Source organism: Rhinichthys klamathensis, unplaced genomic scaffold (assembly GCF_029890125.1).
Source record: "Rhinichthys klamathensis goyatoka isolate OS25496 unplaced genomic scaffold, OSU_Roscu_1.1 h1tg000291l_1, whole genome shotgun sequence".
In the NCBI taxonomy this organism is placed as follows: Eukaryota; Metazoa; Chordata; class Actinopteri; order Cypriniformes; family Leuciscidae; genus Rhinichthys; species Rhinichthys klamathensis.
In genome coordinates, this window is record NW_026606810.1 from 1,419,158 (window position 1) to 1,445,130 (window position 25,973).

General features: G+C 36.8%; 1 protein-coding gene across 14 annotated transcripts in view; it reads right to left on the minus strand.

Moving 5' to 3' along the window:
• Nucleotides 1-25,973, minus strand: part of ppfia4 (PTPRF interacting protein alpha 4) — a 120,796-nt gene that overhangs the window by 71,138 nt on the left and 23,685 nt on the right. Inside the window, exon 1 of one of the 14 annotated variants that reach the window (XM_056269810.1) lies at nucleotides 3,184-3,264. The exons of the other annotated variants lie outside the window; for them this stretch is intronic. Within the exon in view, the coding sequence (XP_056125785.1) occupies nucleotides 3,184-3,249 (66 nt within the window). The 5' untranslated portion in view covers nucleotides 3,250-3,264. Of the gene's footprint in view, nucleotides 1-3,183; nucleotides 3,265-25,973 lie in introns of those variants that run through there. 14 annotated transcript variants of the gene reach the window in all.

A 25,973-nucleotide genomic window follows, 5' to 3' on the forward strand; every position in this document is an offset into this window, starting at 1 on the left:
ATATATTATCGGATCTGTGCTGTGAAAATGCAGCAAGTAAGCTAAACAGTGAGACAGATAAACAAATAGAGAGAGAAAAGTAGAAAAGGAAAAGCAGAGAGTTCACAAACAGACAGAGGGACACATCTCTCATCAGACCGAATCTGTCAGTCACACTCTAGTGGAGGCAGATGCTGTGAAGGTGCGGACAGATGTCGTTCTCATCAGTGAACTCCAGTAACGTCCAGCACAGTCATCAGACTCACCGAAAACGAGAGGAAGCAGACTCGCATTCGGCAGGAACATAAATACGCCACATTTCAAAAGACATATACGGCTAGCCTGACAGGATTTTGGGTAAGGATATAACAAGAGTTGAACTGAGCCTCAATACTGAAAGTGAATCTTTTAGGTGATGTGACATAACATGACCAAGGGAACCGTCACATCCACATCATCAGCTCTTCCAGAGTTTCGTTCTTTCATGCATCACAGACGGTCTGATTTTGACAAGCTCAAACGTGCCTTTGGTGAGATAGAGAAAACATCCATCATTAGATACACAAGAGAACACAAAAGTCGGTCGGCACCTCCTGACAGAACCAAAGTTAGTTCTCCCCAACAACTTTCACATCAGCTCACCTCCTCTATAGCTCCTTCTCTTGTTCTCTGTGGTGCCTCAACCCAAAATAGCTTCACTCAGTATTCCTCATTATCAAACAACAAAATGTCTCAAGAAACCTGGCTTGGAGTCCCTCCAAATATCTCTCTCTCTCTCTCTGGGGATCCAGGCGACAGAAAAAGCTCAAAAGCTCAAGAAGTTCACCGCAGTCAGTGCTTGAGAATGCATCTTGGAGGACACTGTTTTTATATAAAGAAATATGCAGCATGGAGATTTAAGGTCAAGTTATTATGAATATAGTTGCACATTATATACAAGCATTATACCACCCAGGGCATCGCTACATAAATGACATTTGTGGCTTAGCCCATTAGAGCCATAGCATAATGAAAGCAAGTTATAAGCAAAACATTAACTTAAAATTAAGAATAAAAAAAAGTAAAATATACAATTAAGGTTGCAAATTCCAATCTCAGAGACATTTTTACTTTCTAAAGCCCTATTCGCACGGGATAAGTATTACCTGGGGACCACGTGTGATTTAGAAATTACCCCCCCCACATCTGAATTTCGTGTGGCGCATTCGCACGGGATAAGTGAAGCCTGTGATTTTACTCGAATTTACTGACTTATCTCCCGGATATGATGTCAATAGGCTATTGCTTGGAAATGTCTTGTAGTTATAGGTCTAGCTGTATGATATATCATAAACAGAATAATGTTCCTTACCGCATGCTGCTATGTCATTCATCTCCATCAAATCATTCTTTTTGTTTTTGCTCTTCTGATGGTTTTCAGCTTTCTCTTTCTGCAAATTTTATAGTTGTATGGTGTAGGGTAGGCTATAGCGATATGACCCAGCACCCAAAATACTATCAAAACACTCCATTATTCGCGAAAGACTGATAAAAAAGCGCACAGGAAACAAAAACATTGAAAAAATTATAAACGACCCCGCAAAATCACAGAGATGCCGATTCGCGCGGGACTAATATTTTCACAGGACCTCGGTGTTCGGCAAAATATGGTAGGTCATTTGCGGGGGAATTTTTACTTTACAAATTACAGACATGGCCGATTTGCACGGGATTAAGATCACAGACAACCTCTGCAATTATTACAAATGACTAGAGGTCACCAGGTAATAGGGTTTTAGTTACGTTTTATAGACCATAACCCCCCTATTATCGGACAATTTCAGTTAAATTATTAATATAATGCATAAAATAATTACCTATGTGTGTTTTTTCAACAAATATACATTTCAATGTAAGTCCAAAAACAGTGTATCGGCCAACAAGTTTAAGCTAACTTCAAGTTCAAAGTTTTTGCTTCATGTAAATGAAATTTTGCATCCACTCTTGTCATGACACTCATCAGTGTGTATCTTGTTTTTAGCTGTGTAAGGCAAGTGATGCATTACCAGTGCAGTGTAACGGAGGCTACAGAAGTTTAAAGATGCAAGAATGAAAAGACCAACAGCAAAATGTCTTGCGAACACTGTGACTAGTCTATACATACAATCTACAGGCAGTTATCATTTAGCAGCGCAGCACCAAAGACAACAGCTTGTCTTTAATTAGCGATAACACACGTGTGGGACACTGAAAGATGCCACTGTACTGGGCATAAATGTGGATCTGCCACTGATGGTGACAGCTTTGTGGACCACTGTGTACAGACACCCAAAATGGCACTTTAAATAAATTCCCAAGATAAGCACTGTGAGAAAATAAATATATATATATATATATATATATATATATCCTGTTAATAAATATAATATAATATAATATAATATAATATAATATAATATAATAAGATATAATAAAAAAGATTTTTTTAAATAAAAATTTGTTATAATATATAAAAAGAAAGAATACATAAAATAATAATATATAATAAATAATCATATATTTTAATTATTTTTTAACATATAATTTTTTTTATATTTGCAACATTTCCCAACTCAGTATTCATTTCTTTTTTCTAGTGAAACATCTAAGCATCCTTAAAACAAAATTAAATACTTCAAAAGGAAAAGTGCATAACAATGTTAAGACAAGAACATACATCTTGAGTTTGTGTCTGTTTCAAGCAAATCTAATCTTAAATAATTTAGTTAGGTTATGCTTAAAACAACTGGGTATAAAAAAAACGAATACATTCAAGATATATTCTCTGAATACAAGTCTTATTAACTTCTCATGAAAATTTATATCATTTAAGGATGATCTTTACTGGGAAACAATACAAACATAACAAATACCTCGACACAAAACACTTGAAATAAGCAACACACGTAACTACGCTTCCATACACACACTAAAGTTTAAATACGCCACTGAGAGTGGCCTGTTTCTCTGCTTTGAGTTAATTAATGCACTGTCAACCCTGCAATGTAAGCAAGTCAAACAGCCACTTAGTCTGTGTTCCCTTCTGCGATTTACTTCCAGAATGACTCTGCACAAGAATTCCCATGTAGGCAAAGGCTCTAACAAGAAACACCTTGAACAGCTGACGCAGATGTACATGTTTAAACAGCCAGCCAATGGCAGGATGGGTCACAGCCCTTCACCTACCTGATACATGTATGTGCTAAAGTAGATCCCATTGTTTCGTTGGATCTTCGGAGAGGTGAGGTTCATCTCGCAAGAATCATATCAGAACCTGGTTTGGATCTGCGAGCCCCCCGCAGCGAGGAGTGAAGGGGAGGGTGGAAAAAGAGAGAGAGAGAGAACACAAGTCTCCCTCTGTCTCTAAATCCCTGATGGATGACAGTAAGCTAGAGAATAAATTAAAGTCTTCGATGCCGGCTCTGCTTAGCAGACAGCGGTACAACACAACTCTCCGGACAGAGACCCACATGAAAACGAAAGAGAGAGACTGAGTGTAAGAGGAGGGGGGGGGGAGTGTAGCAAGAAAAAAGGATGCTAAACAGTGCAAACAGAAAAGGAAACGGAGAAAGGAACAGGGGAGAGGCAACAGAATGAGGATGGGAGGGACACAAGCAGACGGTTTGGATAGAGCGTTTACAGGCATCGCATGTCAGGTTACATGTGCCCCTTTCACACAGAGCGTTGAGCCCATAAAATTGCTGGAGTGCCTTCTGTGTGAACGCAAACACGTCCCAGGATTGATCCCGGAATCGATCCCGGAATGGGGACCTGGTAACATTACCTGGTAACATTACCTAGGCATTACCCTAGAACGCGTGAACAAAAAGCAGGACCCATGCCGTAGGGGGTGTGTCATAGTGATGACGCTGAAGCTGAGATCGTTCGCCAGCTTAGTGGAGCGGTACGCGATGCGCTAGTTTATGATCGAATCAGAAAAAAAATGCACGAACGTGGTTTCTCGAGAGAAAAATAGCAGATCATAAGTAAACTTAAAGGGGTCATATAATGGTACATGCACTTTTACAAGTTGATTGTACTAAAATGTGTGTTGGCAGTGCCTGTACACAACCATCATATAATGATAAAAATCCATCCAGTGTTTTTGTTTTAATCTCCTTATATGTTTTCCCCCGTCTCAAATTGAGCCGTTCGTTTTTGTGACGTCAATAAAACGGACGCCCCTCCCGCGATTGTTGATTGACAGCAGTGATTCAACACAGACCCGCCCTCGCTCGTCCTGTCAATCATAGTCTGCGCGGATCGGCGCGGTCATTGTTGATTCGCTGGAGCACTGTCTATGAGCAGAATGGCGTATAAGCGATTGTGGTGTTCTGTTCTTGGGTGCAATAACGAACACAGCAGTCATTTTAATGTTCCTACATCCGAACCGCTGAAGACGCAGTGGCTGAGTTTGTTTTCGAAGGGAATATTCCCCACGAGCAACGTCAATGCTCTCATGTTTGCCGAATCATTTCTCAGTGGACTGCTTTATAAACGAGGATAAAGTATAAAGCTGGTTTTGCTGAGAAGCTGCACCCGAATAAAGGATCGGAACCTATTCGTCTTCCTGCTGAACCTTCAGAAGAACTAAAGTGAGTGTAACGTTTTATTAATCTTTATATTAATATTTATATTAATCTTTGCAAATCGCTTGCACGCTTCACGATGAATGCGTCGGTTTACACTCAGGGTACATTACAGCATGTTTTCTATGTACAACGTTCTCAATATAATTCATAATCCCACGTTTATAATGAACAACGCGTGGTTATTGTGTTATTGTGTTACAAACGGTGTATGCGCAGAACAGAGAGGCGGGGTGAGTAAAGCTCATTATCATTTAAAGTCATATGCACTGAAACGGCGTGCTGAAAACAGAGCTGTTTTTGACCAGGTAAAATAAGTGTTTTCTTACAATACTAATGAGAATTTTTAATTAAAGTATATTACAAACTTTTAATTTAGACCCTAAAGAATCATATTAGCTTGTACAAAAATGGCATTATATGACCCCTTTAAGATGCCGCGGAGACATTACACGTCACATCCTGGAGTCACGTGTCTTTACGGTATCCTTACAGGATGTGTGAGAACGCATGCAGAGATTCCAGAAAATCACTGGCAGTGTGAATGAACCAAAATCAAACGATCCCGGGACACCTTATCAGTGTATTTTCCGGAATCTCTGTGTCAAGGGGGCTATGTAGACAGAAAGGGTTCAAAATATGGTGGACACCCGCCCGCCTGTCATGGGCATCCAAACCTCGTAATGGCTTCATCAAAACATTCATATGGAAGAGCTACTATACCCGGGCCGATTGTTTGCAGGTTGACAACCATCTTTGTCATGCAGCTTTTTACATTAGTTAAATAAGAGGAGATGAGCCAATGAAAAAAGACATGTGACTAGCATTTCAGGCATTGGTGTTTAGCTGAGAGCTATACATCTTAACCTGACAGTGTTTAGGGCTTAATATAATAACCAAAATATTCAACTGGTCTAATCAGGGTTTTTCAAATGAAACATCACTTTTAATGGTTTTTAAGACCAAATATTAACTTCAGATAATTTGATCTTATGATTTTAATCAGTTCTCATAAGGTCAGATATCCAGATAATAACCATAATCATCTTATTCTATTGACAGCCACAGTCTGTCTGTCTATCTGTCTATCTATCTGTCTATCTATCTGTCTATCTATCTATCTATCTATCTATCTATCTATCTATCTATCTATCTATCTATCTATGTTTTCTTTCTTTTCTATCTATCTATCTATCTATCTATCTATCTATCTATCAATCTATCTATCTATCTATCTATCAATCTATCTATCAATCTATCTATCTATCTATCTATCTATCTATCTATCTATCTATCTATCTATCTATCTATCTATCTATCTATCTATCTATCTATCTATCTATCTATCTATCTATCTATCTATCTATCTATATCTATCTATGTTTTCTTTTTTTTTTTTTGCTGATGCCGATATCAGGGAGCAGGGTGGTCGACAGATATAGTCGATATGTGATATCACAATATTTTATTTAAAGATAGTAAATAATGTGACAAGATAGTAAAATTCAATATGACATAAACATTCTAATTGAAATAAATACATCTGTAAAATAAAAAAGGTTTATACTTCAGATATCAACTTGATTCTGTAATCATAATAGTATTTTCACAAATAAAGAAATTGTCTGTGTGCACTGGAAATCATATTTTATATGACATCACATCATTATTTATTTATTCCAATATTTTTGCATTTATTTTACCTTGCTTTGGATGTGAGACAATAACAAAATAAAAGCCAATTACGTATCTCTGTAAAAATAATAAAAATAAAAAAACAGCAAAAAAGGGCAGTTTTATGCAGGGGCAGTTTATAAAGAGCAGTTTATATATGTAAAGGGCAGTTTATATAAATGGAAACTGCTCATATAAAATGACCTGTTTGTTTTGTTTTCATGTGACATTTAGGGGCAGGTAAATCTGAAATGGATATCACCACAATAATAGTCTGTGGAACGAAAGAGTGATAACACTCTAAATCTGACCTGGGTCATGTCCTGAAGCCATTCCCCCTCTCGCTCCCTCTGTTTTCCTGGCCAAATCTCCACTGTCCTACATAATAGGACATAAAGGGGGAAAGAAAATGTGCACCCTAACATTCAGAAGGTGTTAAGCACATTAAGCGGTCCAAGAATTTACTATGTATTCAAGGGTGTGATATATGGGTCCGAGACAAATCAAGCCTTAAGCCAAGTCAATTAACACTAAATCGCTTTCATAAAAACCTCATAGTGATGATATTAGGGGCTAGTTCTATAGCAAGAATTACACTTGCGCTGAAATATAAGCCAATAACAATGCAACTTGACGCAAAACAAAAACAGAGGCTGCAATAAAGAGAAAGGGATTAGCATCATGTTCTTCTGTTTCTGGGTTAGACATACAGCCACTGTTCAGCTCACAACACAGCTCAAAGGCTTTGAGTAAAAGTGACAGAAAAATGGTCCTACCAAAAGCCTTACCAAGAAAAGTTTTTAAGAAACCAAACCATGTCTCAAGGCACAGAGAAGATGTGAATGTATATTGAAGTAGACCTCGCTCTGCAAAACATACATCCTTCATCTCTATTTGTGTGTGTTTGTCATTTCTACCTTTTCTTGTTTTTGTTTTTTTCTTATCGTCATATCTCAAACCACAAGATTTCACCCAACAGACATAGAGCTACTGGGATTTCACAGTTTGTGTGGTGTTTTGCATTTTAAAATTAAAGGGTTAGTTCACCCAAAAAGGAAAATCCTGTCAGTAATTACTCTGTTGTTCCAACCCCAAAAGACTTTCGTTCATCTTCAGAACACAAATTAAGATATTTTTGATTAAATCTGAGAGCTGGATCACTCCTCCATAGGCTTCTTAAGGGATCGAAACTGGACGGCCCAAAAGTTATGAAAGACATCGTTAAAATAGTCCGAGTGACTACAGTGGCTCAATCTTAAGTTTATCAGGCGACGAGAATACTTTTTGTGCGCAAATAAACAAACAACAATAACGACTTTATTCAACTATTCATTTCCTTCTCTGTGGGCCGTGAGATTTCACATAGTGATACTGCACAAAGCTTCTGTGTTGCACGTCACACGCAGGCTCACTATTGGCCGACGCTGGTCATGTGTGTGATGCGTGTGACGTACAGAGAAGGAAATGAATAGTTGAATAAAGTCGTTATTGTTGTTTGTTTATTTGCGCACAAAAATTATTCTCGTCGCTTGATAAACTTAAGATTGAGCCACTGTAGTCACTCGGACTATTTTAACGATGTCTTTCATAACTTTTGGGCCGGCCAGTTTCGATCCCTTAAGAAGCCTATGGAGGAGTGATCCAGCTCTCAGATTTAATAAAACATATCTTAATTTGTGTCCCGAAGATGAACGAAAGTATTACGGGGTTGGAACAACATGAGGGAGAGTAATTACTGACAGAGTTTGTTAATTTTTGGGTGAACTAACCCTTTAATAGGGACAGTCTGGATGTTTACGGGAAAACAGAAGATCCTCTTGTCGAGACTCACGCTGAAAAGCTAAACTGATCTGAGAACAGTGTGTTTGGTTAGTGAGAGGAAGAAGAGTGACAGACATCTGCTGGGACCGTGGGAGACATGATTAGGCTAAGAGACGAGCTATTGGAAGACACTAGATGAGGAGGAAGAAGAACAGGAAGTGTAATGGCAAGACAAAACACCCAATGGGACAACACAAGCACTGGGTATCACAGGCGGCTGACACTGACTGGAGAGTCCCACATGTGGGAGGACATAATGGCAGGACTAAAGGAAAGCACAAAGACTCGAATCATGGCGGTACAAGAACAAGCACATAGAACCAGATCAATGGAAAAAAGCCAACGTAATTCCGGTGGAGACAGGGGTATCCCAGCACAACTGCAACAGATGCAGTTAAAGGTGAAGATCCAGATCTAGAAAAGAGCAATCCTTGTACCAGCTAAGATCAATCTCTGAATTATTAAGCTCTCAGACCACAAATAAAGAACCACCTCTGATCAACAGAAGCACATTTGCATATGTGTCTATGGGACCTAATTTATAAATGCCACACTTGAATATCAAAGCCACTGAATATAAACACAGGCTTTCCCACAATTGACTGTGTAAAACTGTGAACAATTCTCTGAGAAACAGAACAGAAATATTACATATGTCAAAAAGAGCAAATATTTCTTATCTAATTCTCCCAAAACCAAGTTATCTGAGCTATGCAAACTACATTACATTTAGGCGCCAATCTAAAATTTTGGTTGATACCAATAAGCTAATAATTATTTTCATAAAATCTTTACTTTTTTGTCAACATTTTTTTTTTTAAATAAATCAATTGTTTTAAATGCTTTAAGTGAATTTAGGCCTGTATGAAAAATTAACAGCGCGATTAAATTATATATATATTTTTTTGTTAGTTTTTTAAGACTAAATGACTAGGACTAGATATATCCAATATCCAATTAAATATGCAATAATCTAAATAAAAAAATTACACATTCACTGTTAACAACCATTTAATTCGTCTCCTCAAATATTTTAGGAAAAAACGAAGTGAGACATAAACAACATGTCTGCTAATTTATCAACTAGAAAGTGTGATGTTTAAAAAAAAAAAAAAAATATTTGAAAACTTCACAAATAGCTCTACACTATCACCGGTACAATACAGTGGTGTTATGAAAGAGAAACCTCTGAGAAATATAATTGCTCTTTATGACATGTTTTCACACATGTTGAATGACCTGTAAGGAAGGTTCCACTTCTTGTTCCCTGTCTGGAAGTCTTTAATCTTCAACCGAGAACTAATTACCAATCTCATATCCACTCGTTCAGTCGGTTCAAACACACTGCACTTAAATGCAGTTGTCAAGGAAACAGTAACACATCTATGCCAAGTAAGAATCTGGTTCTGAGGAGAAGAGATTACAGGAGAGCAGCGCTACGGTCACTATTAAACACGACACAATGAACACACCAAGCTAAATGAGCAGCTCTCTCCTTCACTTCTTATGGGAGCTCTAGAAAGTCACTGAAGGAATAATTGAGTTTGAATAAGCACTGTTAACCAAAGATTCTCAGCAGAGCAGCAAGTTTTCTAATGAGAAATAACAATAGTGTGCGTTCGGGCTGGAGGCCAGACTGAAACTGGAGGGCTCTGGCACTCACAAAACAGTAGTGCATCAGTAAAACAGATAGCTGTCATTGGACACTCAAAGGCAATGAGTGAGATGAGAATATCATGATGACCTCACTTTGAAAAACAGTGAAGTAAAAGTTCCGACATGAAAAATGAAAATCTCCCCTCAGGTCTCGCCTCCCCCTAAAAGCCACTGCTGGAGACCTGCTCCATCATTTGTAATGAGACTGAGCCCCCTTGTGACTAGGAGGTGTAAGTGCTGACCTGGAGTGGGGCCGCTTCTCTGACTGCATTTCCCATGATGCTCTAAACCAGATGTTCTTCAGTAAGAGCTTGATGAAGAGTAGCTGAATTTCAATTACACACTCTCCCTAAAAACATGAAAATTAGAGGTATGTGACGTTTAGTCCAATGTGTGGTGGCAATTTGTGGCCTTTACAATTGTTTCCCAATTTTTTTCCAAATCTGTTTGATGTGAAGGACCCACTAATGATGATCCCCTGTCGAAGGACTTCTTTCATACATAGCCATCTTTATGTTTTAAGATGTATTTTTACTGTGTGAGTTAGCATGATATTATAAAGACAACATTTAATATAATATATTTAATATTGTTTTATATTATTTATATGATTTTATAAATATTATAATATATTATATCAAAATAATTGCCAGTTATGTTATTATTGTACCAAAGCCAGAATACATAATTAAATTATCTTATAAAACATTATTTTAATTTATTATTAATTTATAGCACTTAAAAAATTTGTATTTGTAGCAGATAGACACATTTAAAATTTCTATAAGTCTTTCTTTTCCAGGAAATGTAATATTTAATAAAGTGCTTCAAAAATTACTTTGAAAAATGTGTTTCGGTAGAAACACACAGGCACAGGAAAGCAAAGAGGGTTTGTCAAAATATGATATGGCATCTTTAACACAACTTCTAACCTAGATGATGAAGAGACAAAGCACTATGTCAAGGACACAATAGCTGACATTTTACAAATATTTTTAGTAATTGCTTCAGTTAAATTAACATTGGTGAGAATCCCATCACCCCTTTTCTGTCTCATCACCATAAGTTGAAGAAAGAGACACATTTCTGGAAGGAAGACAGGGTTTCCCCACAGGGCACAATGATGTCAGCAGCTCTACCAAAAAGCTTTCGCTCATCTATTCCCACCCTGTCTCATCTCTTTTACCCCACACCATGCATCTTTCTTTCCTGCGGTTTTCTTAAAGCACCTCTTCAGATAATCTCCTTATGCTGGACTGGGTGACTGCATGACCGAGGAGCCATTTTACAGCTCAGCACGCTTCTCGAGGAACATACTGTAGTGTACATGCACATGCACGTTAACGCCCAGTTGCCGGTGTCAGCACAAAAACAGAGACTCAGCCACATATATAACTCACAAGCACACAATAACTGGAGCCACACCCTGAGGTGTCCCTGGTGAGGTCAATTCACCTCCAAAAAATTCCCCACTGGGATTTCAGGGACGACTCAAGCTCTATATCTTCTCGTAATGTAAGATTTCTGTGCATAACATCTGTCAGAAAAGGTGCTGGTTAACCTGATGCTGAGTTACAGCTCCAATCCATCATTGCAAAATGGCATAAGCAAACCATTAATCACTCATACCATGTAGTGCTGAGAACAGAATGTGAGTGATTTTATTTTAGCATGAGAAGGTTATTGAGTGTCCATGATGCCATTTACAGCAAAACAGAGACAATCCAAATGCTAAAATGTTCTGAAATAAATTTGTCCTCATTTACTTTGTATAATTCTTAAAATAAACTTATCTAAACTAAAATACATAAATACATAGCTCACTACAATACATAGTCACTATATTTTATCACACCCTTTTTACTGTGTGAGACAAATAGTAAGTGTAATATTATAAAGACAACATTTGAATATAATGATTTATGCGCACACAGTATATACACACCTCACAATCACATGATATTTTAAAGATATTATAAAGACAACATTTAATATATATATATATATATATTTATTTATTTATGTATGTGTGTATATAATCTCTTTAGAATATCATGCTGCATGGTGTGTGTATATATACATATTGTGTGTGTGTGTATAAATGTATATAAAAATATATAATTATATATTCAAATGTTGTCTTTATAATATCATGCTTAGTATTTCAGTGTGTGTGTGTGTACTGAATATATATATATACAGTAAATATATAAAAAATGTAAAAATACATTTGTTAAAGGTGACCTATAGTTCAAAATTGAATTTACCTTGGTATAGTCAAATAACAAGAGTTCAGTGCATGGACATGACATAAAGTGAATCTCAAACTGGACTGTTTTCGCGTTCTCATTTAATTCACGTTTATGAAAAACACCCCTGAAAAACGGTCGGTTCTCCACACAATACCGACTGTGACGCAATAGTCGGGATCATTAATATGTACGCCTCCAAATATTTGCATAATGCCAGCCCTCAATGCCAGGCGGAACTGCGCAGCCGAAGCATGGCAGTTGCTCAGTGTGGATGTACACATGAACACAAAAGTATTTTTTAGTTCCTTCATCTGGGCCTCTGAAGAAACAATGGGTTAATTTTATTTTCTCTGGAAATTTCCAAACATTTCACCGAGTGTTTCCTCAACTTGGGCCAATACAGAGCTGGCCTCGGATCGAGCTACCAAGCAACACTTTCTGATGTGTAATTGTTCAAGTTCAGACAGGTAATCTTTCTCTCAAAATCGTTCAATACTGTTTATGCATCAGTAAGTCAAGCCAGTGACTAAAATATCAGCTTCACATCGTTTCTTTTAGTAGGATGAAAATAATCGTATTTAATTTGTGAACAAATTATATACAGAAAGCGATCAAAGAACAATCTTTCCACACAGCGCGAGTTTATCTGGACACTTGCCAAACTCGTTATGAAATCAATGACACACGTTACTGCACAACGAAGCTCTTACTGTATTTACATCATCGTGTTTGCATTGGTGAAAGCCTTAGAGAGAGTGCAGAAACTGCTTTGCAATGATTAGATCTTCATTCTCGCGATCAACACACTGTCATCTGCTCAATGCTCATCACGGCAACATTTTATGTGATGGGAATAGATCTAAATACTTTAAAAACATCTCACGATTCGTTAATCTCGATAGCTGTTATAGTAAAAACGTATAATAGCAGTAGTAAAAGTATTCGGGAGAGAGTTTCACATGTAATGCGTTGCTATTTCATATGCAAGCATGTCAGCCAATCACAGCAGTGGCCGCGGTTACACTGAATCCCACAGCAGACACGCCCCTTCAAACAGAGTGTTCAAATCAGAGGCTAAAAGCAGGCTAGGAAAAATGCCATTTATTTCTAAATTATGATTATTTTTTATCTAAAAAACATACTAACATTATAAGGGTAACCCAGGAAACATTATAAAATAATAAAAAAAAAAACATTCTAGGGCACCTTTAAGAAATACAATTGTTAAAAATACAATATGTATTTAAAAAAAATGCAATAGATTTTTGCACTTGTAGTCTCAGGTTTTATAAAAAGATACGTTATATATCAGCAATAAACATTTTTTAATGTTTATTTGCCAACCACTAACACAAAAACAAGCATGCTCTCATGAACACATATACATGTTTATTACACACACAATGAACTACATAAGTCAAAACAGCTCAGACACATCCAAGCAAATGACATATTCTCTCCTTTACAGTTGTCACATGCAATTATTACAAGAGTTGGTTCACCCGTCTCTCTGCTATCATGGCATCATCATGTCTTTCCATTCTCTCTTTCTTTGACTGTCTTAGTCTGCCTCCTTTTCCAAGCAGTGTCATCTGTTAACAAAGCCTTTCATGTACTTGGCCATGCCATTATTATCTCTCAATGGTGTGAATGTGTGTTTTCCTTTTCCTTCTCTGAATCTCTGTATGCATTTTAACTCGCTGCATGTCAGTGTCATGTGCCTGCAAGCTCCTTCCTCATTAGTCATGCACAAAGCCAAATAGTAAAATTGCCTCATTCAAAGCTTCAATCTTGGAAAAGCCAACAACAAAGCTGAAGGAGCTATCAGTAGACAAGATAGCACAACAAGGAAAGCCATTCTATTTTAAGTGCTTGTTCACATCAATGAAAATCTCTGAGCACAGGAATGCATGTGAAATGCCCATTTTTGCATTTTGCTCCAAATGTGAGGAGTATGTTATACTGGGAAGAAGAATACACTAAACTTGGTCAAGGTATTAAAAATCTCTTATCTTCAAATCATGTTCTTCTTCTGAGGTAAATCCAAGGTAAACTCGCAGCGTGTCTTCCAATCTCGATGAAAAGCAGAGGAAGTGTGATTCTTTGTTTAGAGGTAATGAGGGCATTTACAGGTTCGCGGTCCTACACGTGGACGATTTGCATGTGAATCATTCGTGGGCGCGTGGGTGTGGTCACATTAGAGGACACGCTTGAAAAACTGTAGCTCTCGTTGCTTTCATACGGATTACTTAAACAGAGAATATTTGTTTTTGATACGATTTACATCATTTAAAGGTGCATTGCGCAACTTTTCATGTTAAAAATACCTGTTTTTCTATCCTACATATCCTTAAAGAACTGCCTGATAGGCTGAATGAGCCCTTCTCTGCGCACTGAGATTGCCTCTATAATCCTGTACAGTAAAATATATATGAGGGATTCGGGCTCGAATTTGAGACTGGGCGTGACGACATGCGCGTTCACGCTCACCAGGCTATGTCTCGCAGGTTTGTGTATTCGCCGGCGCCGCCATTCTCCGCATCAGCGAAGACAACTCGTGCGTCAAAGGTAGAAGATGGATTCAAAGAGACCGGCTTGTAGTCCATTCCAAACCCCAACGCAAACTCCACGTAAAGTAAAGAAAAGAAAAATTTTGTCCAGTGCCACCAAAAGGTCCAAATTGGAGTCAGACAGGCGTTGGAGTAAGACGAGAGTCAACCTCGGGAAGGCATTCAACAATGGAGAGATCTTCGGTCTGCTCTTGGTCTCAAACGGGATCCTCAGTTGGCTTTTTTTCTTGATAAAACGGTAAGAGCCCAGTCTCTAATGTCTGATACGGCAAATCTATGACAAAAAATTACGATGCGTAAAATGTGTAATGCTTTAGCGTAAGCTAGATACATGTACAATCAGATTTGGTTTTACTACCATTGTCAGTGAACAGGTTCATAAACTAGGAATTGTCTTCGGAAGAATAGTACAACATAAAACATATCCCAAAAAAGATGTTAAAGTTACCTATGTTTTTGTGTATGACCTACCGGTAGCCTTGTGTACTTTGCTAACATAAGGTGCTCATGTCCTTGACCAACAAGGAAGAACGCCGTTGCATTGGCTATATTTTCTTTTTCGTAAAAAATTGTAAATTGTTCCCGGGATTGTGAATTCGGCGGATTAGCCTGTTTGGCTTTTACAGTAACGTCATAGTGCCATTTGGTTGTTTATTACCGTGAGACATTTGAGTGTACTTTGTTGACCAACTGTGTATGGTATGATTATTATTTTGAGCTTTTACAAAGTAATAACTTATATTGTTCATGAACGTGTTTCCATAATAATACACTCATAAGTGGATACAGTAAACACATAAAACAGTTCAACATACATGGAGATAGATGGAAACAAAAAACGAACTTTTCTACTACCCCCGTTTTCCCCTCACACATAAGTGTGTAATTTACTCAAATGCCTTTCCTTTCATATATTTAAAATGACTTGCAGATTTATAACTTTATTACCTCTGAAGACATTATGACTGTCAACAAAAGATTTGTGCGGCTGATGCTCTTTTGGTTATGAACAGCTCGTGCAAGCGTGCGTGTGCGTGTGATCCATGAGCGTGCACATCTCTGGTTGCAGTTTCGCTTGTCGCCAGGGGGGGCATAGTTCTGCAAAAACTCAGAAACCTGCGCTATGCACCTTTAAAAATAGAGACTTCAAGCTTTGTAAAGACATATGTCTCATGTATGTGTGGCAAGTATTCGCTGAGTTACAGTTTATTTTCTATCGCGTTTCAGAATGAACTTCACACTGAGAGAGACGGCAGAACGCGTTTATTTTCTTTATTTTACGAAAAGCAAAACAGTTTGTTTTTATTTTCAAGTTATCTCACTGTGCTTAAATAATTCTGTGGACACTGTGAATATTCACATCCAGCAAATGAGCAATATCCAAACGATTAACCAGATTTAGCCATTTTTACAATATCCCCCTTGGTTGCAGAAGACAACTCCTTAAATATGGCCATTTTCAATATAACACAGAAAATAACATCTAATAATATAGCTAATACTTGCCACATAGTGATTTATTGAATTATAGGCTAGATGGGAATAATGAGTGCAATCTTGGTATGACCACTTGGCCAAAAATGATCAGTATGTTTCATTGCATCATAACAAATGATACAATTGAAATGTGGAATGTATACTTGAGTTTTACAGTATTGCTTGCAGCATCTCTCAAAACGAGTGTCATGGCGGACGAGCAAGCAAACCCACTATAATTTCACAAATAATACTGTTGCTGTGTCACTAAATGTAGTTTTAAGAGTTTTTTTTAGCCTAGAATGTAGTTGTTTAAACTCCAAATATGCGATTTATTTATAAAGATAGCACCTATTTGAAAATTTCCTTTGATGTTTTCGGAGATGTGAGCTCCAGGGTGTCAGCGGCCATTCAGCGCTCATGTACCCCGCCAAGAACAGCCTTACCTCGGCCAGTACTTCTGGAATTTGCAGCTGGCTCTGATGTCTCTATAGTGGTTAAACATGAGATATAATTCGTTTTGGGTATATCTAACAGGCAATCTTTGGTCCCATTAATCTATTATTTGTTCCAGAGCAAATAGTTTTGGCTGAGGGCAAAGTTTCATGACTTTATATTTTTATATAAATTTAATACAGTATCAGAGCGCTACCTTTTTAATTAACTTTTTTAATGACTATGTTGTTTGTTTATTAAATATTATTGTTCAATTCGATATCAATTCAATATCATTGTTCAAATATTTTTTTATATACATATTAGAAGTATTTAATTTTAGTATTTGGTATTGAAAAACGGTCCATGTGTTAGTGATGGTGATTTTGAATTCATCTTGTTACTAGATGGTGACAAGAGACTGTCTTTATTGCAAAATCATTAGCAAAGAGTTTTATATTGAAAGGGACTGACACAAGGTTGTAAACAAGGACATTATTTTTATTTTACTTTCAACAACCTGCGTTGTCATGGGACATCCCCATAACCGTTGAAAGGATACTGCGACAAAGATATAGCTTTCCTATTATGAATATGAGATTGATCTGAAGAATAAATGCTGTATCAGATGCAGGTAATCACACTCGCTCATTTGATCTCTCTTCCATTATGCTTTTCAAATTAGTAATGGAGGCTTGGGCTCAACCGTAAAATTGTCAACTTGAGATTTGAATCTGTGGTGGAAGGATGTAATTCCACACACAAGACTTTTTTTTATGACACCCCGTTGTTGGTTCTTATTTATTTACACACTAGTGCCATCAATCTGTTGTAAAATCATAGTAGGGCGATATGGCTTTATATATCCACAGCTGTGATTGCCTACAGCACTTGGCCTGCGACCTTGTCTCGTGCCTATGGATGAATCAAAGACATGCTGATATAGAGTGATTTTGCTCACACACACACACACACACGCACACGGACACACATACATACATGTGTGTATATATCTATATATATATATATACAAGATAGATAGATACATAGATAGACAGATAGACAGACATACAGATAGACAGATAGACAGACAGACAGACAGACAGACAGATAGAGAGATAGGCTACACACTGACCCCAAATCTTATCCAAAAAATCCAATATCCAGCTGATATTGGATATTTAATTATACATTCTCATTTCCACAATTTTCACAATTTAAGATTGCCTTTGCCATCATTTAATACTCACTTAACATTAATCTTTAAAACCAGTAATAATTTAATAACACTGTTAAATTTAATCTTTAGGAAATCTCATTTCTCTTACAACATTCAGTTGTATGTTTTAAAATGACTGATTTTAGTTTTTAGGTATTATGTTCTTAATTTATATTTATATATAAAAAAAATAGTATAGAATTTTGATATTGGCCATTTACTGGCCATAACATAACAAAAATCTTATCTGTGTCCAGCACAATCTCAATACCCTATTTTACAGTTCTGCGTGTTTTCTGCACATTTATAATTGTTTTCCATTGATATAGCTTTTTATGTGTCACTCTAAATAACATTTTATTACCCAGACGTTCAATTTCATTATTAAATCAGATTTTAATATCACTGAACGCTCTCTCCGATGTAATCTGTGAGATCTGTGAGTGCTATTAGTGAACAGCCTCCGCTGTGTAATCTGATACGGGACATGATCTGATACCGGCATCACATTTATCAAGAGGAGGAGGGGAAAGAGATGAAGCAGGAGGAAGGGTGAGAGAGAGGAAGTGGAAGCTCATTCCAGTGGGAGTGGTTATGGCACATTTTGCAGAGTTTGTGAGTATGTAGTGAGCTTTATATAGTCGTGTTTATGGAAGTGAATGCTGGGACATAAAGAAGAGGTCAAGGCCACAGCTACTCATATCCTCACATCTTCACCAAAAAAACGTGTGTGTGTTTGATTAAATATCTAAGCTGTGGAGAGATGAAACCTTACACCTTATGGTGGACAATGGGATTTGAATGGGAGAGAAAGGAGAAGGTCATGTGGCAGGAAGCTATGGCGCCACAGCCTTAATCTTGACCTTTTTCCTGTCTGCGCATCACACTCCTCCTCATTAATAATAAATAGATGCTAACACTGTCATCTCACTGTAAACATTCTTGTGTATTTAGTCAATTTAATTTATAGTCACCTTTACATGATTTACTCTAAATAAAGCTGAGTATTAAATGGGGTGAACAGATGTCCAAGTTTCATGAGGTGTGCATGCACCGGTGTTCTAACAATTCTCTAAAAATATTTTATATATTTACTAGTTTCAGCTGTTAGGCTTGCTGACCCTTTACTTATAAATTAAATATATACTCAAATGTCTTTCTAGCTAGGCCTTTAAGGCATAAAGTCCCATGATCCATCAGACAAAGGCAGACAAATACTGTGGGCCAAAAAGTATTTAAGACAATTCTGGACAATGTCATTGTCTAAATGCCATTGCATCAGATACGAAATACTAAACCAAACAAACAAAATGATCAAAAGTGCCATCTGCAAACAAATTATGCTAGAGCTTTTCTCATTATACAATTACACGTTAAACTGAAAAAAATGATTGCATTCGTTAACGAGTTGATTTTGACAGCACTAAATAAAATATAATATAATATAATAAGACTTATTAAATGCTTAAAGTTGGCATGCAACGAAAGTTGCGATAGTCTTTTCTTGTAGATTTTGATTGAATTGTTGGACTTTTGTTTGATAATAGTGTTCTCATGCGAGTGACAGGTTCTGGAGGGGAGGAATTATTGTATCATATTGCACACAAAGTCATCAGAGAAGAGATATCATTGCAAGGGGACATTAAAGATTACGAGGACACATGAATTAAAATTAATGATGTGCATGAATAAAACCTAAATTGCTGTATTCCATTAAAAAAAAAAAAGAATGGTCAAATTTGATATCACTTTAAATCATCCAGAACATGCTTTCTATACTCTATATTAATTTATCTAGATCTGTCCACAGCATTCAACACAGTTAATCACAAACTGTTGATCTCAGTGCTCACAGAGTTTTACTGAATCTGCATTTTCCTGGTATATTGCCTAGATCAGATCACACGAAGTTAGCTGGAAAGGTTCAATCTAAAATATATAGTAGATCTCTTAGCACTGTTATACAGCTGTATAGATTCTCTTATCACTGTGTTAAGCCGCCGATACTGTGCATCTCATTTCCTTCCTCTACATTCTCAGAGGCAGACCTGGCATGCCTTCCTGACATATTGACCTGGATGACTACTCATCACCTCCCGATTATCCTTGACAAGACTAAGCTCCTCTACCTCCCAGCCAAGACCTCCCCCTCTCAAGCTTTTTCCATCTTGGTTAAAAGTAATTCAGTCATCGCCTTCATATAACCCCCAGGAGACGTCCTAGATGACCGAGTGTCCTGTCTAAGACATTGCAGCACTATAGCACGCTTCTGCTCACCCTCAAATCTGCTCTTTTGTCCAGGCTCTGGTCCTGTCATGACTAGACAACACACCAACCTTCCTGCCACATGTCACTCCAAAACCTCATGAACTATATATTCTCTGGAAGAAAAATAATCCATATGACTATAGATAAGTCTTCTAAAGCCATAGCTTGTGAAGAAAAGAGTGAAATTTTAGTCATTACTGGGTGAAAATCACTGTAGTTCTCAAATCACATTCACAATCACTTAATTTAAAGTGAGACAAACAGACATAAAGTAGAAAGAAAAAGCGAGAGAAAGATAAAAAGTAAGAGACAAAGGAAAAGCAAAAGACACAAAAGAACTAAAGAATGAGCAAAAAAGAAATAGAAAGAGCAAAAGAAAAAAGAAAAATGAGTGAAAGAAGAGCAAAGTAATAAAAGAAAGAGCGGATGAAAGAGTAAGAGAGAGAGCGAAAGAAAGAAAGAAATAGAGAAAGAAAGAAACAGAAAGGGAAAAGAGCGAAAGAAAGAAGAAAGAGCAAACGAGTGAAACAACGAAAAATAGAAAGAAACAGAAAAGGAAAGAGCAAGAGAGATAGAGAGAGAAAAAGACATGAAAGAATGAAATAAAAAGCAAAAGAAAGAAACAGAGAAAGAGAAACAGAAAGAGCAAGAAAGAAGAAAAGAAAGAGAAAGAGGAAAAGAAGAAAGAGCAAACGAATTACAGAGAATGATAGTGTGAGAGAAAGAAAGAAAGAGCTAAATAAAAAGAGTGAAAAATAAAAAGGGGAAAATAGTGAGAGAAAGAGCAAAATAAGAGCAAAACAAAGAAAGAAAGAGTAAGAGTGGAAAAAGAGCAAAAGAGAAACAAAGAGGGGAAAGAGTGAGAAAGAGGGAAGGAAATGCAAAAGAAAGAGCAAAAGAGAACAGAACAAAGAGTGAGAGGGAGCAAAAGAAAGAAAGAGAGTGACAGAAGGATAGAGACTGAGACAGAAAGAATGATTGAAAGACATAATAGAATGGCAGACAGACAGAGACAGACAGACGGACGGATGGATTGATAGATCAGTGGTTCATTTATTTCAGTGATTGTGTCGTCTTTCTCATTGAGTCAGACATATTTTTTTTTTACACAAAACACTGTATCATTTTTCAAAGAAATAGCTTCATTAAAACCCATATCACTTTTCTTACATCAATAAAAAGCAGCTATGTTGACGCCGCAGAATATTAATGGCCCTCTCTACTGTGACTGGGAGTAAAATCACTGACCACAATGGCCTGGCTGTTTCCCGTTTCACAGCGTCCGTCATACCTCTCTAATCTATTTGATTTAACAGCATTCACGCCGGACAGCCTTTAAACAACAGCATTAACCTGCGAGAAGCTTCAGTTCCCCAGGCGGAAGAGAGAAAAAAACCCACACATTTCATAAATAAATCAGAACCCCCTGAAAGAGAGAGAGAGAGAGAGCTACAGCGGTGCTGCTGAGATCGGCCACGGCCACCCAGAGACATCTGAGATATATGACTTCAGAGCTGTATTTAAAGCTCTGTGTGTCTGTCCAATGACAGGGAGGAGGCTGGGGGAGGCACATGGAGTCTGGGTAAGAGAGAAGCATGTTCGTGTGCATGTATTTCTGCATTCACGACCGCATATGTGAACGTGAACTTGTGCAAAGTGATCCTATAAGCCCTTACACTGTTACAGGACGGCCAAGTGGAGGAGCTGGGTCTCAAAGAAGTGCTCCACTCGGGACAGGTGATGAGTTTTAGTGACCTTGAGAGCAGACCAGTCAAAACAACTCTCATTAAAGGACAAGTAAAAAATGTAATACAAATAAAAATACATTCATTTGTGTAACGTCTCCCATATGTGGAGTACAGTTCAGTGTAATATATTAAAGAACATATGTCCATAAAACAAATGAATAAAATAATTAAAAACAGTTTGTAATGCATTTTACTTTTGGATTTGAGAGTGAAACTTGGATTTATAAAGATTATATAAATTATTTTAAGACTAAATACATATTATGAACAGGGATGTACTGAAATTAAAATAATGTCTGAAAAAAATAAGTCTGATAACTGATAAATGGTCCATTAAAATTCTATACTGATTAATCTAGGTAAAAAAATAATACAAAATAAATCATTTTAAATGCTACAGGTGAATCTAGGTCAGTGTTGTTACCGTTAACTAAAACTATATATAAAAAAACAACAACATTTTTGTTATTTGAAAAAAGCTCAAATAAAAATACAATATAAATATTAGACATTAAAGAAACTTAAGAAAAATAGAATAGAAATTATAGAAAAATTAACAAAAATTTGAAATGTTGCCTTGGCAGCTAACTGACAAAATAAGTAAGTTGAAGTACTAAAATAAAATAAAAAAAACGAATAAAAAGGACAAAAGAAATTAAAAGATTACTAAACCTCAAATTAAAATTAAAATATAAAAAATATTAATAATAATAGTATATAAATAATGCAAATTTAGAAATCACGACATTATAAAGAACAGTATAAAAATAGATATTAATTTTGAGATTTGATAAAGTTAAAGTTAAAGTTTGATAAAGTTACAATTAGTTTTACTTATTTATTACTGTTTTTAAAGCTACACTGTTTCTAGATGTAAAAATAGGGGAAATGAGCAAACACAAATAAATATCTGATATAAACCAATAAGACCAAGAATATGCATTTAGAAATGAAATAAGGCCAATTAGGTTTTAATTTCATGTTCACATTAACCCACCAAGGCAAATCGACAGAGAGCAATCAATTTAAATAATGTAATATGCAAATGCTATCCTTGTGCAACTTACAAATGATGACAATGAACTATAGAAATGTCTCTATCACAGAACAGATATGGACATTCCTTTGAATTTCATCTTTAAGACTATATCATAAATGTGTGCTTCTTTCTACCCTCAAGGTCTTAACCGAGGCATCTGGATGGTATTTTTGGCCCAGGATTGGTTTAGCTCGCGATACTGACAGCACAGCCCATGAACAGCTCTAGCGCCTCTGCACTCACTCTATGAATAATGAAGAGACACGCTACTCAGACAGACTGTGGATTAGCATTAGTATGATGTAATGCTTCTGGAGCGGTTTGGTACTTTTTTTGTTTTTACTATGTAACACACATTGTCTTCATCTCACAAGTTTGGAAGAACAATTTCCCTCTGTTGGCTCCAATCCGGGGCATTTTTACTTTGTAAATTCCCAACATAAATAACACAAATGGAGCTACAAAAGCTGTTTTTGGAATATCAACGAGTAGCAACTTCAAACACCACCTCATGAGGTGCAAACAAATCTAATATCCACTGGCACAATGTCAAAACAACAACTTTCTCCTCTGTGTGCGAGCAAGACCACACCAAGCTAGAGGTGTAGTTGGAGCACGTGCCAACTTCGAGTCACCCCCTACTGGGCTGGCATGGCACTGTAGATGGCAGACAGTGTTGTCTCTTTGTGTCTGAAACTAGAGACACCACACCCCACTCATGCACGACTGACTATATCAGTCACGACAGGACAGCTACAAAAACAGAATTGATCCAGTACTCATATAGGATGATGAAAAAACTAATCCCACTTAAAGAACAGGTGTGATATAACATAGAAACGGATTACTAAAAATTGTAGTATGTCTAATTGAATGACAGACCCAAACAAGGTTGTCCTTTATTTTCTCTTTCCACTGTTTGTATGTAAATGTATGATTGCGCCCTTCGGCTAACATGGTTAAGATGACACATTTATAAACAGCGCGTGCATAACGTGTGCAATGCACTCTTGGCATTAGCTGTAAAAACGCTTTAAGGAAAATGTCTTACAGTATAAATAATCACAGTTTGAATAATTCATGAGTCCCTCTCAGTTTAAGTGTTTAATTTAGGAAGTGTGAATCAAAACATTTCACAGATCTTTTAACTATATTCTTCCATAGCATTCATAGTTTACGAGCAATTCACTGCGACCATGTCCCAAAAATGCACTCATAATTTGGCTGAGGATCACGATCAATGACACGAAGAGAATGATGTAATTACCTCTGCTCATATAATGCAAATTAAAACTCGACATTTACAAACAAAGCACTGTATCTTCTATTAAAAATTCTATTGACTCACCTTCATGTAGTTTCAAACTTACACTGTGAAAAAATATGCTAATTTCATAACAATTTACAGTAAAATACTGTTAAATGTACCATTTTTGGAAGTAAACAAAAAAAGGAATGTTGGAATGACTGGATTTACTGGTTGTTGGATTTGCCAGATTTTTGAATTGCCAGATTTGGTCTTATTTCTTTTTCTTTCTTTCTTTTTTTACAGTTTACAATTTCAGAAAACAAAACAAAATTGTATATGGGTACAGTAGCTTGTCACTGTACCCTCAAAAGGATAACTTGGTACCTTATTTACCCCTAAAAGGTTCATAGTATTACCATAAAGGTACATATCACTACTTTAAGGTACTAAATGTGCACATTTTAGGGGTAGATAAGGTACCAAATTTGTCCCTTTAAGGGTACTGCCCCAGTGTCAAGCCTAAATGGTACAATAATTGCCTCTTTTTTTTTGACAGTGTATTTTTCAACCATCTTTCTGCCATGGAATACACAAAAGAAAAATTATGTATATGACTCAAACAAACACTATATTCACATTCTATCATACAAGCCATGTGTAAGTGTAAGAAAATAACTAAAAAAAATAAAATAAAAAAATATTCGCTGATGATCTTCACTTTAGCCAAAGTTTGTACCCATCTCCAAATTCAACAATGGTCAATACTGTTATTGAATAATGACTTAAATGTGGGTCTATTCCTAACACAAAGTCATCATAAGGCTTCCGAAGACTTGAAATATAGTGCATTATTCATATGGACTACTTTTATTTTACATTTGTAGAATTTTTGGTGATTTTAAGGAGCTTGTTAACTGGTCACTATCATCATCATCAACCTTTATTTACAGACTCTAGGTCCATTCAGAAGGCACAGACATAACATGCAACAATACATAAATCAGAAACATATACAAAGAGATAAAAAGATACAAAAATGACCACTATGAATGGTCATTTCATGACAATAGCACCATGGAAAACATCACACATTTGGACTTCATGAGTAAATAACAACAGAATTAAAATTTTTGGTTGAACTATCCCTACAACTCACTGTACTTTTCTGGCAAACAAGTTGTTTGTCAGTATTTGCACCTGCCTGGAGAATGAGACCAAGAATCTAACATGAAACAAACCCATCAATCCTAAAATCTGGTGAGGTTGTTTCCTCGTGTGTGCATTTGTGAAAGGAAGCCGCTGACTGTTTACACCTCTTGGGGTAGATGGGAGATGTAAAGTTGATTTCAGCTGCCACAATGTCTTGCTGTTTCCAAGGAGACAGGATTTTCAGGGCCCCTGGACATGAGCCATTTTTTCAACAAAAAAAACAAGGAAAGAAAGAGACAAAATGTCCAGAGAGCAAAGAGGCAGGGCACGAGTTACCGAATGTGACTTCTGAATGGAAAACGGTCAGCATACCTAACCAATATACACAGTGTAAACACGAGCGAGCTATAGCGGTCTTGTTTACATGCTGCATACACTTAAATAGACGAGCCCCTCTTTGTCACAAGCTTTAAAAAGCACATAAGGGTAGCGCTCAACTGTTCCATCAACACAATACAATGTGAAGAGAACCTCAAGAGAAAACATTAGACCATATATGCACCTTGCTATTTCAAAACACAACAACTGCTTCCAATTTTACTGACTCCTTACTTGGCCTACATTTGAATCCCCAGCCAAAACCTCCTCCAAAAACGCCCCTGGCAGAGCTATGGCGTCATCATAACCTGCACTATTTCCCAGAAGCGGCACAAATGACATGACCCTGTCATCGAGTCCTAGTGAGCGCTGGCCCAGACAGCCACGGCCATTCCAGAACGGCCTGTGGAGCCACACATGACCCTTATTTTTAATTACAGCCCGTCCCAGTCT